At 39.8% G+C, this 21,084-nt stretch overlaps 2 protein-coding genes across 2 annotated transcripts in view; both read left to right on the top strand.

The window, feature by feature from the left end:
- The first annotated feature begins 10,756 nt into the window (after positions 1–10,756).
- On the top strand, positions 10,757–12,306 carry LOC110067656 (transcription factor Sox-11-B-like). Its single transcript, XM_020775012.2, has one exon. The coding sequence runs from the start codon at positions 11,029–11,031 to the stop codon at positions 11,905–11,907; it is 879 nt and encodes a 292-aa protein (XP_020630671.1). The 5' UTR covers positions 10,757–11,028; the 3' UTR covers positions 11,908–12,306.
- A 1,189-nt stretch (positions 12,307–13,495) lies between these two features.
- The window catches only part of LOC110067655 (uncharacterized), a 16,477-nt gene continuing 8,888 nt past the window's right edge, over positions 13,496–21,084 (top strand). The window contains exons 1-5 of the mRNA XM_020775011.2: positions 13,496–13,681; positions 13,888–14,183; positions 18,218–18,276; positions 18,978–19,107; positions 20,215–20,259. Of these exons, the coding sequence (XP_020630670.2) occupies positions 13,559–13,681; positions 13,888–14,183; positions 18,218–18,276; positions 18,978–19,107; positions 20,215–20,259 (653 nt within the window). The 5' untranslated portion in view covers positions 13,496–13,558. The remainder of the gene's footprint in view (positions 13,682–13,887; positions 14,184–18,217; positions 18,277–18,977; positions 19,108–20,214; positions 20,260–21,084) is intronic.

Raw genomic sequence — 21,084 nt, 5'->3', positions numbered from 1 at the left:
TCTGTCGTCACTATAGTATGTAATGTTGAAATGATTCATGTATAATTTCTCCTTACATTAATATAAGAACATTGCCAGGCTGAAAGGTGAGTAGAATTAAAAATATCATCACCTTCATGAAAATTATGCAAATGAAGAAAACTGTAATGCAAGTGTACATCACAATCGTGAAAGTTTCCAAAGTTGGCATTAACAATAAATTAATTTATTTCAACTTGACTGACTAAGGAAGGGCACCATTGAGATCCATAAACTTTTGACGTGATTTGAGAGATTTGGAATTGAAAAGACTTGGCACAGTTCTTTTTCCTTTTTAACAGGGAAAGAACTGTAAAAGCTATAAAAGTCACGTTATTTGCTTCATTTGTAATGCACAGAAACTACAGTTGCATTTGTTGTTTTAAAGGTAGTGTGCAAGGTCAAATTGTTAACATGGGAAACAAATTACTTTAAATTCCTGTTTACTTAACTTCACCGCAAAGAGGAGTTAGAAACTTGGATAAATGACATTTCCACATGATGAGCGCAAAGTTGACTCCCCCCACCCCCCCCCCCCAAAAAATGGCGTTTTATCAAGAAGAGCGTGCAATTGTTTTACCGTCATTTTCCGAATTTTCTGTACGTAGATTTTGACCTGGAAAAAATTGCAACGGAATGAGAAAAGAAAAGCAACGGAACATTCATTCGCTAGAGCCGCGTGCATTTCCTCCTTTCCCTTATCAGGGGTGATAGTTTTCCAAAAACAGTGTTGCTCTTGAACCACCTTCCTGGCCAACCGGAGATAACAGTTGTTGTTCTCCTCTGATCAGTTAATTAGACGCTTTACTTCTTTTTTTTTTCTTAATCCTGCGTTTTGCCATCATTTGCAGCCAAGACTTATTTTAAAAAAAACCCTGACCAAGCTCTTTGACGAATGTGTAGTTAAAAGATGTAAACTTGATACAAGTCCCACTATTGCGTTTCAAATTCGACTCGTGCGCACGTGATGTACCATCGTTGCGCGCAGGCCCGTAGCAAGCATAAAATGACTGGGGGTGCTGAGCGAGTGGCCCCTATAAACTCCACCCCTGCTTCGGTCCCTCGGTTAAAGCATACTTCTTGGTACATGTCAGATCACTACATTTGTCTACAATACCTTTTGTTCTTGTCTCTAATTTTCCGTTTGTGTTGACTTTGATGAAATAGAGAACTTGTTTGGGATATCGTTCGCGGAAAATTTGTCAAACAATATGCTTTCGGTTTTGTTTCTCCCCAACGAAGTCATTGGCTACGTCCACAAGGGTCAGAGCATCTGTTCTGTCCCTGTGAACATGTGAGACTTTCACTCTAGTACAGTAGTATATTTTACACTGGCGGACTTCTTAGGAAACCAATAAAGTTCAAGAGGTCAAGTTTAGGGATTGTCATTGGTGCATTTTGATCCATCTTGCTTCTGTCTATTTTGATGAAAAATAAGCAGATATTTTAAAGCTGTTGGTTGTTTTTGGCAGAGCAAAAATACGATTTTGTTCCTTTACACAATTCCAAATTGCACAGAAGAACAACAGTACATAATCTTACTATGATCGACAATACTTTGAAACTGTAACATCCATTGACAACTATCCATTTTAGTGGCAAAGTTCCACTTTTGTGGCAGAAATTAAGTCAAGTCTGAAAATTTCTGGGGGGGGCTCGAGCCCGCCCTGCCCCTCCCCCTGCTACGGGCCTGGCGCGTTACGCTCACGCAAATGTCCCTTACTCAGAAGAAGAAACTAGCCCTTGAGTTTTGCGCAAAGCACATAGAAGTCATTGTGTTCGTTCAGAAAGCATAAAAGACTATTCGTCATAACAATTAAAACGATTAACTTCAAAACAAATGTAGGTCACTTGATGCAAGTTGGAAAACTTCCCCACTGCTACAAACTGTGGTGTAAGGCCGCGCGAAGTATCACTGGCTTTCTATTGAAAGATTTAACACCATCAGACGCATCGCCACGAAATGTTTCGAGCTTCTCTAAATTTGTTTACCCCGTAATTACCCCAGAACGAGCAAGAGATTCTCACGCAAACTGAAGTGGCCAGCCAGTGGCCAATTGTTTAGAGAGGAGGTGCACTCTAATTTTCACAGCGGGACCTGCAGGCTCATTATAATTCCATTAGCGGTTCATTTGATTTTGTATTCATAACACATGTTTCTGTCGTTTCTTGGAGAACTTTACGGGTTGAATGTGACGGGAAGACTCCCTAATCAGCTGTCCTTTCATTCCTTGTGGAAAACATAAAAACAAGCAGGATGACTAAGCTAATAATATCAAAAAAAGTGGTACTGTTCTCTAATAAAATGTTCTTGAAGCTTTAATAAGAAGTCATCAGTTTCACCTTTCTTATGGACTATAGCGCTCTAGTCGAATTTCACAACCAGCTAAAATTCTCACTAGACTCGACGAGAGCTTGTGCTTGTTTGACAAGCAGAATATGTCAACTCTTTCCAGCGTAGGCTGTCCATTTAAGTAATTCGACCACACTTCATATAGAGAAATGGCTTTAAAACCCGGAAAACTTGAAAAGAGCAAAGAAAGATGCAAAGATCTAGGCTTCGGGTTCACGCCCATTGCACGATGATCCGCGCTGATGGCAGTCGAGGATAGTCCGTTATCAGTGGTTAATGGTCGAAGAAAACTTACTACCGTTGCCGTAATCTCCTAAACAGCTGAAAAGAACTGAAGTCTGAACCCATGAAAAGATATCAGGACAAAGGAATTCAACATCGACAACTTAGGGAAACTCTAATTGTTACCCAATATACCCTTTGTTAACTCGACACATTAAAGCCGCTAGGCGTCTGATATTTGACTTCGAGTAAAAATAAAGTATGGAAGTATACGATGACAACTTTGCTGAACAAGCAGCAACGCTATGCGCTCTACTGTAAGAAATGAAGCATGGAAGCAAATGACTGAATTCGCCATTTTCCTTATTTAACAACGCAATGGACCTATCATAGTTTCATCAAAGTAGGAGTGATGTTCTTTTAGCAGTGATATCGCACTTTTTAACAACAAGGGACTGAGTCACCGGTATGTTAGCTTTAAAGTAAAAAGTTGGACAAATTTGTAACGTGAAATGAAAGCGTAACAATAGCTCTCCCTTGAGAAAAGCAAAGGAAGAAACAAACCCTTTAACGAAAGCCGACTGTTTTTAATTGAATGACACTTTGCATAAGGAAGACAGTCGCTAAAGTAAAACAAAGCTTTATACTGAAGTGGTATTTTAAGACTCTCACAGATGCTATCAAAGTCTTATTCTCCTCGCAATTTTGACACATTGTCAGTAGGCAGGTGATGAGAAAAAAGAAAATCATCAACTAGAGCGTGTATAATCTTGATCGATAACCTAATTCTCTGAACTGTCTTTAAAAAAAATGTATGAAATTTCCGTATGGAGAATTGTTTGTTTGAGCTTGGGACTGTAAGGATTTTAAATTCTCGTTGTAGAGCTCTCCGCCAGTGAGTGGCACAAAAGCAAACAAGACTCTTTTTTGCTTTTGATGCCGCAAGATAAACTTAAATGAGCTTATATTAGTCACGGTTTGGGCATCTTGAAAAGTTCAACCTAAATTATTCTAGTTCGTTGTTTTTAATCCGTGTTAATCTTCTCCATCCTTAACCATCCTTGTTCCTTTATAGTTTATTATTATCTCTTTGGTGTTTTCCTATCTGTGTAAACTGCTATTTTCGGGTTTCCTTCAATTTATAAAGGTAATTTTGCAAGTGGCCAAAATAACTCAAAATATCGTGACCGAGCTTCTTTATGTTCGAGAAACGAATGCTCGAAAAACCCCGCACCCTTACAAGTGAGTTCGAATCAAGGTAAAAAGGTTGCACATGCAAACATGTACAGGTGTCAGAGTTCTAAAACCTGAACAAGCAACCAGCATGAACAGGCTAAAACTGCGTGGGAAATGATCTTAAGAGACGGAACATGCATGATATGGGAGATCGTGCGTGTGAAAAAATTTGACGGCTCGATGGACACAGGTGGTTCGTTCAGGGAGCACTTTACATGCACGAAAATGCGTGGGTGTCGCTTTCGAGCTGCCAGTATAGTAACGGGAAAAGCTGCCAGCTGTTCACTTTAAACAGCTTCCGTACAAATGAACACGAAAATATTAATTGATGTGGAAGTGGACGAAGAATCTTCTGGAACTTAGAGGTGTAGATAAAATAGCTTTCGGGATTTAGAGCGATTCGCTGTTTTTGTTATATTCCGGAAAATCGTTGAATTGAGAAGTTTATAACCAAGTTACCTGGGTTGTAAGCGATTGAAAATGGTTTCGAAACCAATTTACTTTGAACATTGACCTAGGAAATTTATAACTCAGTGTCACTGCGAAGTTAGAAATAAAAGGCTCCTTCAGTGAATCAACAAGCGTGAGCCATTTGCAACGTTTGCGAGCTGAACTATACAAACGGAATAGACAACGCTGAAAGAAAACAGCCTTCACTGTGCTGAACATTCCTGTAGCCTACACCCTGCCATTTTGTTAAACGAGTATAAATAGGTGCAAGTTTAATCGCCAGGGTTTCACGCAAGCGATAAAGAAATTGTGAAGTGGTTAACAAAGATATTTTCCGAGCTAGCTTGTTCTGACATTTATGGCGAGAAGTGCAAAACTTTACTGAGAGGATCTTCTCAAAGGAAATTCAAAATTGTATTGAAGAGACAGAGTAAATATCAACTACAATGAAATAACAGGTAATTTTCAATGGCCTTATTAGTGAACTTTTCAAGCAAATGAACAATAGACAACCAGTTAAGCTGCTTCAATACAAATTTGTCGTTTGGAAAGGGAATACAAATTGAACGTGCTCGTAAACTTTCTCTCTAAAGAAAACAAACAACAGAGGGATTGCCATCTGTTTTGCGTGTCCTACAAAGCTTTCGTTCTGAACATGAAATTATGTTTTTAAGAAGACCTAGTACCTGTAATTAATATTCGATTTGAAATCGAAATGAAGTAGAAAAATTTTAGCGAGTAATTACGCTGAAATTTGCAATTTGTGTTTTATCTTCAAATTCTTTTTGGCGCAACGGACTCTTCAAGTTGCGCGGAAAACTATATTCTCGCAATGCTTCTCTACAACAAGGTGAAACTTGGAAAAGTCTCGGAAAATTTCTCAGGAAAACCGTGACAAATGTGCTGTGGGTACCAGTACTCAAGGGTACACGGGGGGGAGGGGGAGGAGTTTATTGAAACAGCAATGGACTAGCGTCCCATCCAGGGGGGAGTAGTATAACTTCTAGCCGCTTCATGTCGTGGTAAATAGATATAAGCACCGGTTTTATATATGGTCTACTACAATTGATGCTAATTTTCTTCAATTTACCAATGTGAATGCTTCGCTTGTCACCGACTAAAAATGTGAGAGTTTGTCAGCTAAAGTAACTCGAAGTTGAAAGCTCTGGAATTTCTCTCCTACAAAAACGTTCAAACCCTAAATCAAATCATTCGACTGCAATGCCGATCATTCTATCTTGGAACGTTTAAGTTCAAAAGCAACACATAAGGAGCAAATCATCTTCAGTCATCGGAATTTCACCACTCACCTTGGGACAATATCCCCACCATTCTTTAAGATCTCAATGCCTTCAACTTCTCTAAACAACTGAAATTTTATTGACTGTCTGAACAACATTCTGAAAACTTGTATTGCCGGATTTTCTCCATTCTGTTATACCATGGACACAACCCTTCTCTATGAATTCTGTATTCTCTCAACATCCATAGAAACCTTACAATGACTGGAGACTGACTAGAAAACTGTCGGTTACTTCAGTCTCCAGACTCAAATGTACATTATTTTTCTGTCCTTTTATTTATATAATTACTCTTGTAAAATTGTAAATGTATTAGTAAATACAGTTACTGTTGTTGCTGTTGTTCACGGTAGCAATCCTGTCCCCGAAAACCGCGGGCCGCGCATGCGTTTTGGCTATAAGTATCCTAAAAGGCGCTAGCTGAGTTTTGCAATTTCTCACGAGAGCAGAGAGCTTTCCTTTAATTACGTTTCATCATTTGATCATAGCTTATCTTTTCTTTGCAGCGTTGTGAGACCATATTTCTTTGTTCATTTTAAAAATCACTGTAATTTGTGTAGTGACCCCAGATGCCTGTCGACATTGCTTCTCAATCGATCCACTACATAAACGGTGGTAATACTACACAACGAGCGGTATAATTATGCCAGGTTCAACTTGACAACTACACCACGGTTGAAAAATTATAGTGGGAAGCGCGGTGGCCTACTGGCGCGGCCTACTGGCCGCCTGGCGCGTTTGAGAGGTCTGGGTTTGAGAAATAGCCGGAGTTATTGTGTTATGTTCTTGCGCAAGACACTTCCCTCATAAAGTGGCTCTCTCTGTCCAAGACTCTAGGTTGATACCAGCGAATTGTAAAAACAACCAAGTAAAAGGTCAACTTGACTAAAATCCTTTACCCATAAAGGAGCTTTACAAAAAAGAAATACTTCTGACGTTTCATGCCATACAGAAAGCGGAAGAAGATTCAATATTGTGAGATTCCCAATCTTAACCATCAATATGTGGTCATTTGGTTTTTGATTATTTCTAAGTACTTCTTTGGTGTTTTTCTACCCTAGTAACCCGCCATTTGGAAGCTTTCCGATTTAAAGGTAATTTCGCACATTCTAAAAACGGAAAAACCTTCATTTATCGCGGAATAACCTCTTTGAACTAATCATCGATGAAGACCAGCACAAAAATCTTCCATCCTCCACGGGAAAATCCTTGATTCCACGCAAAATAATCTCCTTCGCAACCGAAATCATCAAACACAAAACTATGAATTTAACCCGTAACAAAGCAAACATATCAGATAAAATAAGTTGGGTGATATACATTTTAAAGACTATGCATTCCTGATATTATAGAAAGCGAGTATAACAAAACCAGAACGCAAATAAGAAATCGAGTCAAAACTAATTTTTCATGACTAGCAGCATATCGGTCAAGTTGCTAAAATTATGGCGATTTAGTGACAATGGCAACGCCTTGACGTTAAAGTTAGCGCAATAAAAGCCATCGTCATGTTTATTGGGGCTTCGGTTCGCTTGCGTCAACCCCTGCGTAACTTCCCAGCGTGTTTACGACCAAAACCAACGGAGTGAAAATTCGAGAACTGGCACGTAGGCCCAATGAAATAAGCCAAGATCTTCTCTACACCTGTATTATGAAATAAAAACCAGCTGATAAATATTAGTTCGACTGCTCAACGAGTAGTTGATATCCTTCACAGAACATTGAATGCGGGGAATTTTTATTTAAATGGACGAAAATGTCAAGTTGTTTACCAAAGTTGATTTTTATTATTTTAATCACCGCAGGAGTAGCGACTTTCCGCTCTTCCGGAAGAAACCACGAAGATTAAAAAGTGTTCGTCAAAAAACACTACACTCTTTTATTAAGTTCTTAATTCGCTTTAATCACGTACTTGGGTTCTCCCGTTCCGCTTTGCAAAACTTAAGTAAATTCGTCTGTCGTTCTACGGGCGTCATAACCTACAAACGTGCCTTTTAAAGCAAACTCTTAGCTTTTGTAATGATTAAAAGCAGGAGGCAGTTATTGCTAATAGGAAATTATTGCGAAATTATCGAAAATATAGAGCAACGTGATAGAAGAAAGAGAAGTCTTAAAATGGTTAAAACGCAGTAATGTTATTACATTTCCATATCACTGCAATACTTTGATGAAATTTCGTCACTTTATTGATTGTTATCAATGTCAATATCCGAAATTTCCCAATTCTGAATTGGTCTTCAACAATGGTCCTTAATCCTACAAAATGCATTTCCCAATACAACAGCACGTTTTCCGACATTTTGGGATTTAATGGAGAGGTGTGAATTACAGGAAAGCATAAAATTAAAATGAGTGCTCACCTCGCTCGTTGTAAACAAGACATATTTGCATAAACTGGTGTTTTTCACTTGCAGGTTTGGAAACAGCTTTTTCTAATTCAGATATTCTTAAAAAAGAACAGTTTCTATATACCACCATAAATAAGATTGGGTTGAAAAAATCTCGGGCTACCAGCTGAGACACCCGTTTCCAATTTAAGCTAATATGTAAGTCAAAATTTAAAATGACATCTCAAACAATATGTTTGCAAATAATGTCAGTTAAAGCTCGATCTGTTCGCTATGACATTGAATTCGCTTCAGGGGAATATAATCACAAACAAAATCTTAAATCCAAGCGAATCAAAACAAGGCTTAAAATAAAAAATATCAACAAGAAGATGCTTGCTAGTGTTACCAATGAGCGCCATAAAAACCCACTTGCATTCACAGTTACAGATAACTCGGCGGTTCTGGACATGAAAATTTACGAACTAAGAATAATCGCCTTTTTTCGTCAGAAACAAAACCAAAATAACAATTCTTAAGATTAAAAAATCTCTAAATCATTGTTCAATCACGAGTATTATTAAAACAGTTAATAAAAACTCGTTAATTTTCTTGTCACGTATAACGGAAGAAATTTTCGACCTTCTACTTTCCCAAGACGTACTCTTATGAAAAGAAAAAGTCTGACCTTATAGAAATTAAGCTTAAATGTACGATTGCTTAAAGTACAAAATTGCCCTCGACAGTTGCCAAGAAAGAAATTTGCAATACTTGACGTCAAATAATTTAATACAAAATACTACCATAGACGTTTGAGTCTTGAAAGTTCACAGGTAAGGCGAGAAAAATTTTCTGCCCGATCGTACGTAACAATGAGTCGATGACAGAGAAAGGAAAGAAGCTACCGGACTTTTCACAAGAGTCGTTTGCGCTAGATAATGTACCTATAGGGAATCTACCAATATAAGACGGGCTTCACGCGCTGTTCATCTTCGAGAGTGTTACTTATCATCTCACTGTCAAATATGGCTCTCTCTTGTAGGGCTGTGTTTCGCAGAACCGTTCCTATGAGACTTTACCGGCGTAAAATTGCCACTAAACATCTGGTTCAGGTGGCAACAGCCAATCACAGGCGGCCGTTCGCGGTCACTCGACTCCGCTTGCATAATCCGGTCAAATATAATACAAACACCGGTAGAAGTATAGCGAGGGGTTTGAAAAAGAGAGAATAGAAAACACATTAACAGACCGGCAGGACTGCCGTACTACGTTTCGGTCTAATAACTATCCACCTTCGCGAGGCTTGGAAGAAATGAGCGGCAAATTTGAGCGGGAAAAAGCCGCCGCGCGCCAGCCGAAACCGCGGCAACGGCTTCGGCCGGAAAGAATGAAGCGTTTTAATGGTTTTATTTTTTCTCCCTCTCTCGAAAGAACAGTCGAAGGATGATTGGCAGCCAGCTGGCGGTCTCTAAGCACGTGGGTCGTGCAGTGACCTCTCAGTGTCACCTGTGTGTTTAATAAATCAACCCTATCGCTTCGAACGCCGGTGACACCTGTCTGCGAATATACCGCGTACAGATCAAAGCTTGCATCTGATTGGCTAAGGCCGAACGTCTCCAAAGCGACCATTTTGGACTCTTGCAAGCAGGTTGTTTCACAATCAACAGGTTGTTTTTTCTCTTGGGAAGGTAGCTTCGACCGTATATTTTCCAAACGCCGTCTCTTTTTCTCACTCAAATTACTGTTATTTCAAAATGTCACAACAAAATAAAAGTCAAACTCAAGCGGAAAATCATGTATGGTGTAATAGCGAGGTGCGACACGGTCCCCAGACATCCGCCGGATCAACAAAACTCCCTGCCAACAAATTAGCATTATTAGATTTACATTAGCTTGGCACTTGGAGCGGAAAGGCGAATACAACTCTAATTGGCGCTGTCCGTGGGGACTTCTAGAGATTGAGATGGTAACACAGATAGCGAACTTTAATCTTGCGCTCGGCAGACATTACCAACAGAATCAGCGTAAATGATCCGGGAAACAGTCATAAACAAATTCCTCGTTGACTTTTAGTTCTATTTTGGGGTATCTAAGAAACCGGGGCCTAATTACCCTGCCTACCTCATCGGCCTCCGCCCCTTCCTAACTTCCCACGGTAACTTCATTATTGGAAATCCGAATCGAACTTATCTTTGCTTATTTCACCGCCGACGCGCTTGTTCCGCTTGTTTGCCCCAAATTTTTCGACAGGCCTCTTGCCTGATGCAAGTAAGAAGCGGGTAAATTTGGAATTTCGTGAAGGCGAGTCACCAAACTGAGGGACTACGCCGAAAAAAAAAAACTTTCGAGTGTGTCTTTCTTATTCAAAACAGTCCAAAATTAGATGCTAATATTCGCATGTTGTGACAATTCGCTAACAATCCCTTAGTGTTGTAAGTCATTACTGATGCGTCGTTCTATTGTTCCAAGCACGTGGCATGAATTCGAAACAAACTGGACAAAACTCATCTCGCTACTTCCACATTTAACGCGAAAACGCACGCACGGGATCGCGCGTACGAGGCAGACGTTGAGGAATTCGCAAACCGTGAAGGTAACTCGCAAACCCGCACGGACGATACCACGGTAATTGTCACTTGATTCCTGTGTTTTGATTATATTCGTGCCTCCGGCCGACACTTGGCGCGCAAACCCCATTTAAAAACACATAAGCAAACCGACTAAGGAGCCGTGGAACTAACCAATCACAAAGGTGCGCGGCGAATCGGGGGCGGAGCAACGAGCGGGTTTTGCTTCCCATCATTGGTTCTTTTGTGTTAGCGTGAGGTGACGTGTCACGGCGTCACAGAGAAACCAACGCAAATTCAAGTTGGACGTAAATTAAAAATAGAAATTGCCACGATCAGTTTAAGCTTGTCCACTCGCTGATAACGTGTCAAGCGCAACAGAACTCGAACTCCTACCGACCGTGAGATAGAAATATCGTGCACCTGTGGCTTCGACGACTCGTGTTTCGAACTGAAACCAACTAACTGGCTCGAACCACTGAACTTTGTCCGCGCTTGGTAGAATAGAGTATTTTAATTTTCCTTCTCGTACGAGTCACTGAAACGCGTTTGTAATGATGGTTTTCCAAGGAAGCGAGCTCAATTCGCCAAGCCCGCCGCCTCAAGTTCCCACTGTAGACGAGCCCGAGGAAGAACCCAAGAAATCGCTTCAGCACGTCAAACGCCCCATGAACGCGTTCATGGTTTGGAGCCAGATCGAGCGCAGAAAAATGGCAGAAGAGCACCCCGATATGCACAACGCCGAGATCAGCAAGCGCCTCGGAAAGCGCTGGAAACTGCTGTCGGAGAGCGAGAAGAGACCGTTCGTAGAGGAATCGGAGCGACTTCGCATTAGACACATGCAGGCTTATCCAGATTACAAATACCGTCCACGCAAGAAGAAGCAGCCTAGTAAGCAGAAGAACAACGCTGGTGGACAGGAGGGGAAAACTTCATCCTCTACGGAAGGACACTCGAGAAAGAACCTCCCCGAGGCAGTGGGTACGAAGCGTGAGGCACTGCCCGGCGCGCACGCATTTCCTGGACTGGGTTCTTCCAAGAAACACGCTAGTTCTCTGGGAGAGCAGCCAGCGTTTAAGAAACAACGCCGCGACTTCGTTTCGCCAATCACCCCGCCGCCGAACGTGCCCGATGCGATCGGAACAACACCAGAGGATCCCATTGATCAGCTATCCTTGTACGACGACTTCGAACAGGCGTTCAAACAGGATCAGCAGGTCCCTGTGAGCGTGAATCACAGCCAACAGATTCCGAACTCGTGGCCAAGCTTAGAATTTGGCAACGTGAACTTCAACGGCTTGCCTGTCTCGCCATTACTTGATCTGAACGGAGCAAATGGCGGCCAATTTGATTTTCCCGATCTCTACACTCCGCCAGAGGTTTCAGAGCTTATTCAAAGCCAGTGGCTTGAGAACTCTCTAGGGCATTTGTAGCTGATTGCAATTTTCGCCGTTCAAGTTTCAACTGGTGGAAGGACACTGCTTTTGACTTGTGGAATTTCCACTTCATGCGATTTTTATAAACACTGAGACATTTCCAGGATCTTGTTTGGACCTTCGACTTTTCTAACCGCTATGGACACGCTTTTCTGTGTATATTTTTTTCGACCGAAGAAGTTTATTTCGTTTTTTTGTATCGACGGATGTATTCTCGTTTTAGAGAGCTTTTATTACGATAATTGTACAAAAAAAGGATTCTAAATAATTTAATAGTTCCCCGAAGTGTTGTATTTTTACTAAATTTCTCTCTTTCCTCGGCCTGAGGAGCGTGTTTTAAAGTGAATTGAAATTGAAGAAGAGAAAATTATAATACCATTATTATGAAAATTTAAACTCCGTGTGTTTATTCTTCTCACGCGCGCGCGCTAAACACGCATGGCAGCCTCGCGCACAACTGTTTAAAAAACCGAGTTGCGAAAGCCAAATAACTGTAATCTTTACTGAGACGTCAATAGAAAATTCGTGACTGCCGCAAAAATTGCAACACGGTGTTTAGTTAGCTGCTAGCGTTCTACGCATCGTTGAGCAAACTGAATTTTTTATGACGGTGGAATAGAACTTGCGGCGGGTAGTTTGAGTTAGGTTACTTGTATTCTAAGGGGGGAAGAGAAAAACAAATTAATACTATATTATGCCAACGTGGTATTATTGCGCCGATGAAAATCGAGAGTTTTCGACGAGGAAAGATAGCGCGTCAGTTGTCATTTTGGGCGGGGTAGGACGCTAGTGCATCTGTTTTTTGCACTGCATATTTTAAACGGAGCTTTCCAAGGCATTTAAATTTGAATTAGAGTTGATTAGCTGGTCAGGATAATCCGCCTTAAACGTATTCTACGGATGGGAGTTCACGAGGTTGAATAAACGGTTTAGAGAGCGCGCGATTTCGTTTCCTAAAATGATATTTGATCTGTGGAAGGAAGCTTTGGGTTTTTCCCTGCTAAAACGTGTCCACTTAGCGCCGCCATAAATATTTTATGTGATCGTAATGGACCGTGGAGGCTAGGTGCAGATCACGAGGTTTGATTTCAAATAAAAAAAACAACAATCTCATCAAAACTAACAGCTCGCGCGCAAGCACAGCCAGCGTGCAGAACACGCAAGCGTATTTCAACACAGCCGCCTGCACAAAATAATAAAAAAACCCAACACGAGGTAGTGTTTACCTATTTTCAAATACAAAATTATGCCTCGTGCGTATTTCCTCCAGCGGATATTGACGTATTCAACTGCTAATTTGGCCATTTGGAGCGAAAAAAAGAAAAGATCTCGTGGGGACACGAATTAGCGTGTGTTTGCAGTGGACGCGAAACTCCGCTTTTCAAATGTTGGCTTTCGCAAGAGCGGCCATACAGCAAGGCACGCGTCAGAACGTGCCTCTTTGTTCTCCGACCAATCAGAGAGCCGCTTTCAGACAATCGTCAACAATAACAAAACAATGGCTGGCGCGTGCGGTCAAAATTCCACCCGTCGATTGGTTGATCCGCGCTGATCGCACATGCCGATTGTAAATTGCAATGTCGCGGGGTTTTCCTGTTTACAAATGGGCCACTTTGCACGCTACCTGAAGTGACTATTATTTGCTGTTATGACCGATTCCAGCAACTTCGTTCTAAAACGTATAGGAACGTACGATCTGACTGGAAATCGGCTGGGCAAGGGCAACTTCGCCTACGTCGAGTTAGCCACGAATCGCATCACCAAAACCAAGGTTTGTCCATGGATTGCCTTTTGATTTCAAAGCCAGCGACATATGATTGTTCAGTGGCTTAATTACAACTATTGTTACGCACTGTGGGTGTGGAGATTGGGCATTATTCAATGGTTTAATTACTCGGGGTGCGTTGTTTTATTATTGAGAATTTTTGTTTTTCCGCCGATTTAACTCAGCTTGGTAATAATAAATCTGTCTCCTAGGTAGCGATGAAAGTCATAGACACACGTAAAATCAAAGATGAATACGTCAGGAAAAACATCCTACGCGAAGCGCTGCTCCTGAAGAAAGTCAATCACCCCAACATTGTCCGATTGTACGAAACCCTCAAACAGCACTCTATTTACTGCATCGTGACCGAATATGTTCCCGGAGGCGAGTTACTGAGCTATTTGCGTCGGCAGAATGACTCGAAATTGAGCGAATCACAGGCCAGGCCGATCATGAGACAGCTCATTTCCGCGTTGTACCACATGCATCAAAGTGGAATCGTTCATCGGTAAGAACAAAATTGCTTCGAAATAAAGAGCTAAATTTAGATGCATACGGTCTACACCGCGTGGGTTATTTTTCTACATTATAATAATTAGCGGTTGAGGTTGCTAAGAGATTTAAAACAAACCTAAAAGCGCTTGTACAATTTTACTACAAGAAGAGAGAAAGACTTTGTAAACTTGCACAAAAAGTTGCACCTTTAAGCTAGCACCACGTTTTTTTTTTTTTCTTTATTTTTACATTTTGTAGTTTTATTTTTATGATAATTTGCGGTCAAAGTCGCTTGGAGATAAAAGACAAACGAAAAAAATGCCCCTTTTGAAAGAGAGTGAGAAGAAATCTCTTCTTTGTCTGACAGTAAACATTCCACTTCGAATTTTGGACGCTAGTTCACAAGACAAATTTTACAGCCGGGCAAAGCTAAAATCGCTTGCGCAATTATGAAGGTATAAAATGTGCCGGAGAAGATGTCAAAAGTACGGAATTCACTTTGAACGTAACAAGAACTTAATTTTCCCTGGTGACGTATTTTCAATGCCTGTTTCCCTCGCCATTAGCACTCGGAAAAGCACAGAATAGCTGCATTTATTTTGTGTCATATCACACTCTCTGCTTTTGTTGCGTTATTTGCTCCCCTCTGAATACATTGCGGTAATTAATTACATAGCTTACGGCTGTTTCTGAGCGACTGAATAAATTACCGTCTCCAGGATGTTTGAGAGGCACAGTAATCTGCGATAAATGTTGAAGGAAGCTTATTCCCTCGTTCTTTAGACTTAATATCAGCCTGATTTTGATCTTGATCTCCTTCATGAACAAAAAGTAAAAATTAACGACTGAAAGAACGGAACGGAAACCTCGGCTAAGCCTTTCACACTTAGAAGAAATATTACAGTTCTGTATATTTCAGCGATTACAAAAGTTTTCAAACAATAACATTAAAAGCGGTTCTTTCCTGCTCTGTTTTCCCATTGCGGAAATAAAGGAAAAACTCAAAGTGTATTTCAAGACACAACAATCGATGTATTCACAACTGTACATGATGACTTCCGAAACTTTTAGACGCAAGCTCTTCAAATTCTCGCGTCGACTTTGATCATTATTTAGCCAGCTGCCGTTCGCTTTTCATCCTTCTTTTATGATGGCGAAATGTATTCATCTTTGAAGGCTTAAATCTCCCTGCTTCTTGTTATTTTGTCTGACAATTGGGAGATAAAATTAATGACTCTGTTAATGCCTAAATTTAAGAAGCCATCTGGCCGCCTATCTCCAACTGAGTCATAAATAATTGACAAAATTTTTTCCAAGTGAAAAATTAAAAAAACACTTAACGAAAGCAACAAGTGTGTAGAATTATCACGCTTGTTTTGAAACACGGCTAGCCATTCTTTTAATTCAGAACACGTCGTATCTGAAAAAATACTCCGATCGAAGGCTTGTGGCACTAAATTCTGAGTTCATCAGCGCGTTCGGAAGCGAAAACTCGAGAACCAAAATAACGACTGATAAAAACCGTCAACAGAAAAAAATGCATATATTCATGTAATCAAAAAAACTACACAAACGAGAAAATTTCTCAATTGTTTTCGTGCAAGCAAACAGCGGCAAAAGAATTTACTGTTGTACGAAGAGAAAAGAGTTACTGTAGTTGAAGCGAACAATAACTAACTCGTTGAGAAACTGTGTTTAGTAACATCTTAAAAAGAGACGTACGAACGGAACTGTGTTTATACCAAGTAAATTGTGAATTATTCATATCCGAAACTGAGCCTTTTATTATCAGTTGATATATTAGAGACCACAGCTGTCAATCACTTTTAACATGTGTCAATCAAACAGCCTTCTCTTAGCCTGACACACCCAACTCAAACAGCTTGAGCCACACCTTAACACGAATTTACAAGAACTATGCAGCTTGTGGCATGCGTTATTCGTCTGGAAAAAATATGAAGTTTTTAAAGACTCGTGAAGAGATATTTGCCAAAAATAAATTGTTCAAGAAGCTGCTAGTGACATATAGGAAGCATGTCATGTTAGTTAAAGAGTAATGGCAGGGGAACTGCCCAAAAAAACTGAATATGTCTTAGGATGTCTCGATTTCGTGAACCAAAGTTTTTATTTTTTAAGTGCACGGATTAAATTAAATTCGCTGCCTTTGAGTTCGAGGAATATGGATTCTAGAGTTTTGTTTCGGAAAGCATTGCATGATTTTTATTTGTGAGGTCTATTATAGATTTTATAGATTTATAACTTAGTACATGATTGCCTTTTTCATATATGTGTGCAAATTAAGTGATAATTTATGTTTGTTAATTTTATTTATTTATTTATTTATTTTAATTTTTCATTTATTTTAGCAGGACCCCGTTGATAACAGTGCAACTTTACTAGAGGGGTTATCCTGTAAAAATATTCGTTTATTATATTAATATTATTATTATTAATAGAATACAGATCAGAGAACTGGGAAGGATTTTGCAATCCACTGTACAGCGCTTAAGATAGCTCAGCTGTGAAATTTATGGCGCATCTTTTAGCATGTATCAACCTCTGTATTTCATGTTTAACTGCTAAGCACTTGCACAATTTTAGACAGAACTTTTTCCATCTCACAATTTCTGAAATATAAGGGTTTGCTTAACATGTCAGGAGGCGCGGTAGCCTCATGGTTAGTACACTCCCCTCCGGATTGAGCAGTCCAGGTTTGCGCCTTGGCCAGGGACCTTGTGTTGTGTTCTTAGGTAAGACACTACTCTCACAGTGCCTTTCTCCACCCACGTGTACAAATGGATACTGGCGAACTTAATGCTGAGGAAACCCTGCAATGAATTAGCATCCAAGCCAGAGGGGACTAGAAATACTCCTAGCCACTCCATGCAACAGAAACTGGAGATAAATGCCAGCCTGATGGGCCACTTAGCTCTTACGCAAACTTTACCTTAACATAATATGAAAACCTTTCACTGCCACGTTCAAAACATTTATTCTTGTAAACATTTGTCATACATACCATATAGTCTTCATTATGTGACTTTGCCAGCACATTTTGACAATATCAAACAGTTGATGATTGTTGTTATTCTCATTTCTTTTCTGCTTGGTAACTTATTGATATTGCAATGAGAAATTAACTGCTGATCGATGGAAATTCAAAATTTAACAATATCAAGGACAATAATTATAACTTTGTTACATACATACGCTATTTTGAACTCTCAGGGGAAACAAAAAATAGTTTGAAATAGCCGATAGTAATGACTGAAGGGCTGATCCAAGGAAATGGTTTTGAGTTCAAAATAATGGGGAATTTGAAATAACCGAGTTTGAATTAGCCGGGTCCAACTGTATTATATTTGATTTTTTCCCCCAAATTTATAAATAAATATATAAATATATTCCCACCCCCCACCTTTGCATAGCATGTTAGTCCATTGCAGGGTTTACCCCAGAATTTAATTTGCTGGTACCCATTTAAACACCTGGTTGGAGAGAACTGTGAGAGTTTTAGTGTTTGAGTGTGAACACAACACAATGAACCTCAAGCCAGAGCTCAAAACTGAAATGCATGATCTAGAGTCAGCAATTGCTAACCACTAAGCCACTTTGTCTGCCACTACAAATTACATGCTTATAAGTTACTGTCTGTAACAGTTTGTATGATAATGAATAATTATAATCCCCTCCAACTCAATAGAGTTATAATTACAATTAAAAATGTAATAATATTTGTATTTGAATTGAGAAAATAAAGATGTTGTTGGTATTGTCATTATTGTTATAACTGCATGTATCAATAACCTGCATCACCAAATGTAAGATTAACTGATTGATTGACTAACTGACTGACTGACTGACTGACTGACTGACTGACTGACTGACTGATTGACTGACTGATTGATTGACTGACTGACTGACTGGATGATTGACTGATTGATTGATTGATCGATCAATCAATCGATCAATTGATTGATTGATTGATTGATTGATTGATTGATTGATTGACGAAGCTTATAACAAATCCTGCATTCATCTTTTCAGAGACCTCAAAATGGAAAATATTCTTCTTGATGAGAGTAAAAAGAACATCAAGATAGTGGGTAAGAAAATGAATAGACAACATTGACAGAATTACACATTTGATTTAATTTGCATATGTTTAAAATATCCCTGTAATGAGACCTTCTCTTTGCTGCGGGGGAAAGCCACAACATCTAAATTTTCCTCCTGCCTAAGCTGCTTCAGTTAAAAAGTGTTTTACTTGCGTAAACTGTAGAAAAAGTACTCCTCTCTAGGTTTTATTTAAAAAGCCAAACTTCAGATTCCTCCACAATCTCTTAGTTATACTTCTCAAACTCATTAACAATTCATCAAGTCAAAACAAAGAAATTACAACTGTGAAGTTAAGGTCAGGTTTGGATACCCAGTCTTCAATAAGCATAGATTTTGACGATTCTACTTCTCTGTTTTCTCCTTGGTTTTTGTTTTGATTTAGAAGATATATCAAACACTCAAGACAGTGTTTCACTGACTATCCAAACACCTTGAATTTTGTCAAAAATACTCCCCTGTGCATCGTATTTTTCACTCTCTTCTCAGCTTTTGGATATTCCTATGAAACACTGTCTCTCACATTTGATACATTACTTCTAAGTGACGTTTATGACTCAAATTATGCTTGACTCCAAAAGAGAAAGGATAACTATAAAAAAGGTTAAATTAATACTCTCCTGATGTATGTTCTCATTCCTTGTCACTGACCTTTTCTATCACTGTAATTTGTCTCCTCCATTCCTTGCAGACTTTGGTCTCAGTAACATCTGTCGCGGTGATGACCTCCTCAGGACCCAGTGCGGCTCCCCAGAGTATGCTGCCCCAGAACTGTTCAGGCGTGGCTGCCGATATGGGACAGAAGTTGATTTATGGAGTCTGTGAGTATTTGTAGATAGACAAAACATTAATCAAAACTCCAGTGACAGATACCCAGGGTGAAGGAAGAGGTATATTTGATAAGAGAGTGATGGCAATCCACAAGTTTTTTTCCCTGTGATTGTGGTCAATTTCTTATTGGATTATCCAGCTACTATTGAATCCAATTATTGGAGAGTGCTATTGTCTATGAAGGGTGGGTGAGTTGTTTGGTTCAAATGATTACCTACTAGGATATAACTCTTACCTGCAGCTTGAATTTGTAAATAGAAAATTCCATCCATGGATTTTTCTTATTTTGCTGAACCCTTTCACATCCTTTTCAAATTAGGCCCCTACCCTATCCCCACCCTAAACAGGCTCAAGACAAATATTTACAAACAAACAAAAACCCATAACCCATTTTTTACAGGATTAACAATAAGCTGTATTGACTCCAGAAATTCTGTTCCTGTATCTATATCTCATTAACCAAGCGCAAGGGCTGTTCTGGGAGAATATGAGCTTGAGGTCTTGACAGACTACAGACAGAGCACAGTGAGGCCAGTACAAAAAAGACCAAGAACCGATATTCTCCTAGTACGATCTTAAACAAGCCTGGTTAATAAGTGATTTATTACACAACTGAAAATGTTTAGAAAAAAAATGAAGGTCATAGGCTGGAAAACATCATAAACTTCAAGCGTGCAATTTTGACAAGGAGCTGGCTACGTGTATAGTCACCTTTGATGCTGAACAAAACAGAAGGGAAAGTAAGTTCCGTTTGTGTAAAAGCAAGTTCTTTCAGAAACAAAAGCCACAAAACCACCGGAAAATCTGCGAGAGTGATTGTGTGGAGTCATTTGGGGCATTGCCCAGTCGAATACTTAGGGAATATTGGACCAGCAATAAAGCAATCCGATTCCTTCATTTTAGTTATTGGCCCTCTGAACTCACTTAGTTGTGTAATAATTAGTGTGTTTCATGGTTAAAAAGTTATGGATCATTCAAATCTGTGATCTTTTTGAAAGAAAGGAAAACATTACACCTACTTATCAAAAGCTATGGCCATAATTATCTGGCATTTCTCTGTAAAAAGATTTCAACCATGCTTTTTTTTTTCTTCCTAGAGGTGTTATTATGTATGGTATTGTTGTTGGAAGACTACCATTCAGGTAAGAGCAGGGGAGGAAGGGGGGGCGGGGGCAATGGTTTGGGAAAATTCCCTTGGTAGGAGCAATTTAACTGAAGAAATTACTATTTGCACATCCTGAATCTGCCCATCCCCCTCACTAAACAATAAATTATGTAGAAAATCTAACTTACAGAGTTCTTGCCTGAAGACAAAAGAGGATTTCGTTCGCCGGCTCGTGTTTTGTTTTAAATGTGGAGCGCACTGAACCTTGAAATGAGTACAAAACACGGATAATTAGGTAACTATTTCAAGCAAAAAGCAAGTAATCGATTAAAAGGAGCAAAATCACCGACAATGCAACTGATTTCACATGGAAGGACTTAGAGACTTACCTAACTATGACAGAGATACCCAATGGAGATCATCCTCTGCAAGGCGTTCCAAAACGTTCGCGGAGGACTGGAAGAAGTTTTGATGACATGCACCTTCCTCCGCTTTTTCCCGCGTAAACGCGCGAAAGGACTTTGTATGTGGGTCCTGCAAGCTGTCCCCTTTCTTTCAATGTTTTTTTGGATATCTTTCCTATACGGCACTGATCTCCCTCGCGTAGTCCAGGGGGTTTATTGACTAGAGGGCAAGGATGACTTTGTTACGATCCTGTGCCGCTTGAAATTGGAAAATTCGGTCGTTGCGATGTTTGAGAAGTTCAATTCAAGGGAGAAGAGAAAATGTCCCAGGCTGTTTGTCAACGGACTGAGGAAAAATAGCAAAAATTGGTACCCTCCTTTTTCGAAAATGAAAGGCGCGATCCGTAAATCTATTGCGATCTTAATCGTGACCTGCTATGTCCTAAGATTAATTTTCT

This window comes from Orbicella faveolata, unplaced genomic scaffold (genome assembly GCF_042242905.1).
Source record: "Orbicella faveolata isolate gen_17 unplaced genomic scaffold, um_ofav_v1 contig_47, whole genome shotgun sequence".
Classification (NCBI taxonomy): domain Eukaryota; kingdom Metazoa; phylum Cnidaria; class Anthozoa; order Scleractinia; family Merulinidae; genus Orbicella; species Orbicella faveolata.
This window is presented reverse-complemented; position numbering and strand designations above follow the sequence as displayed.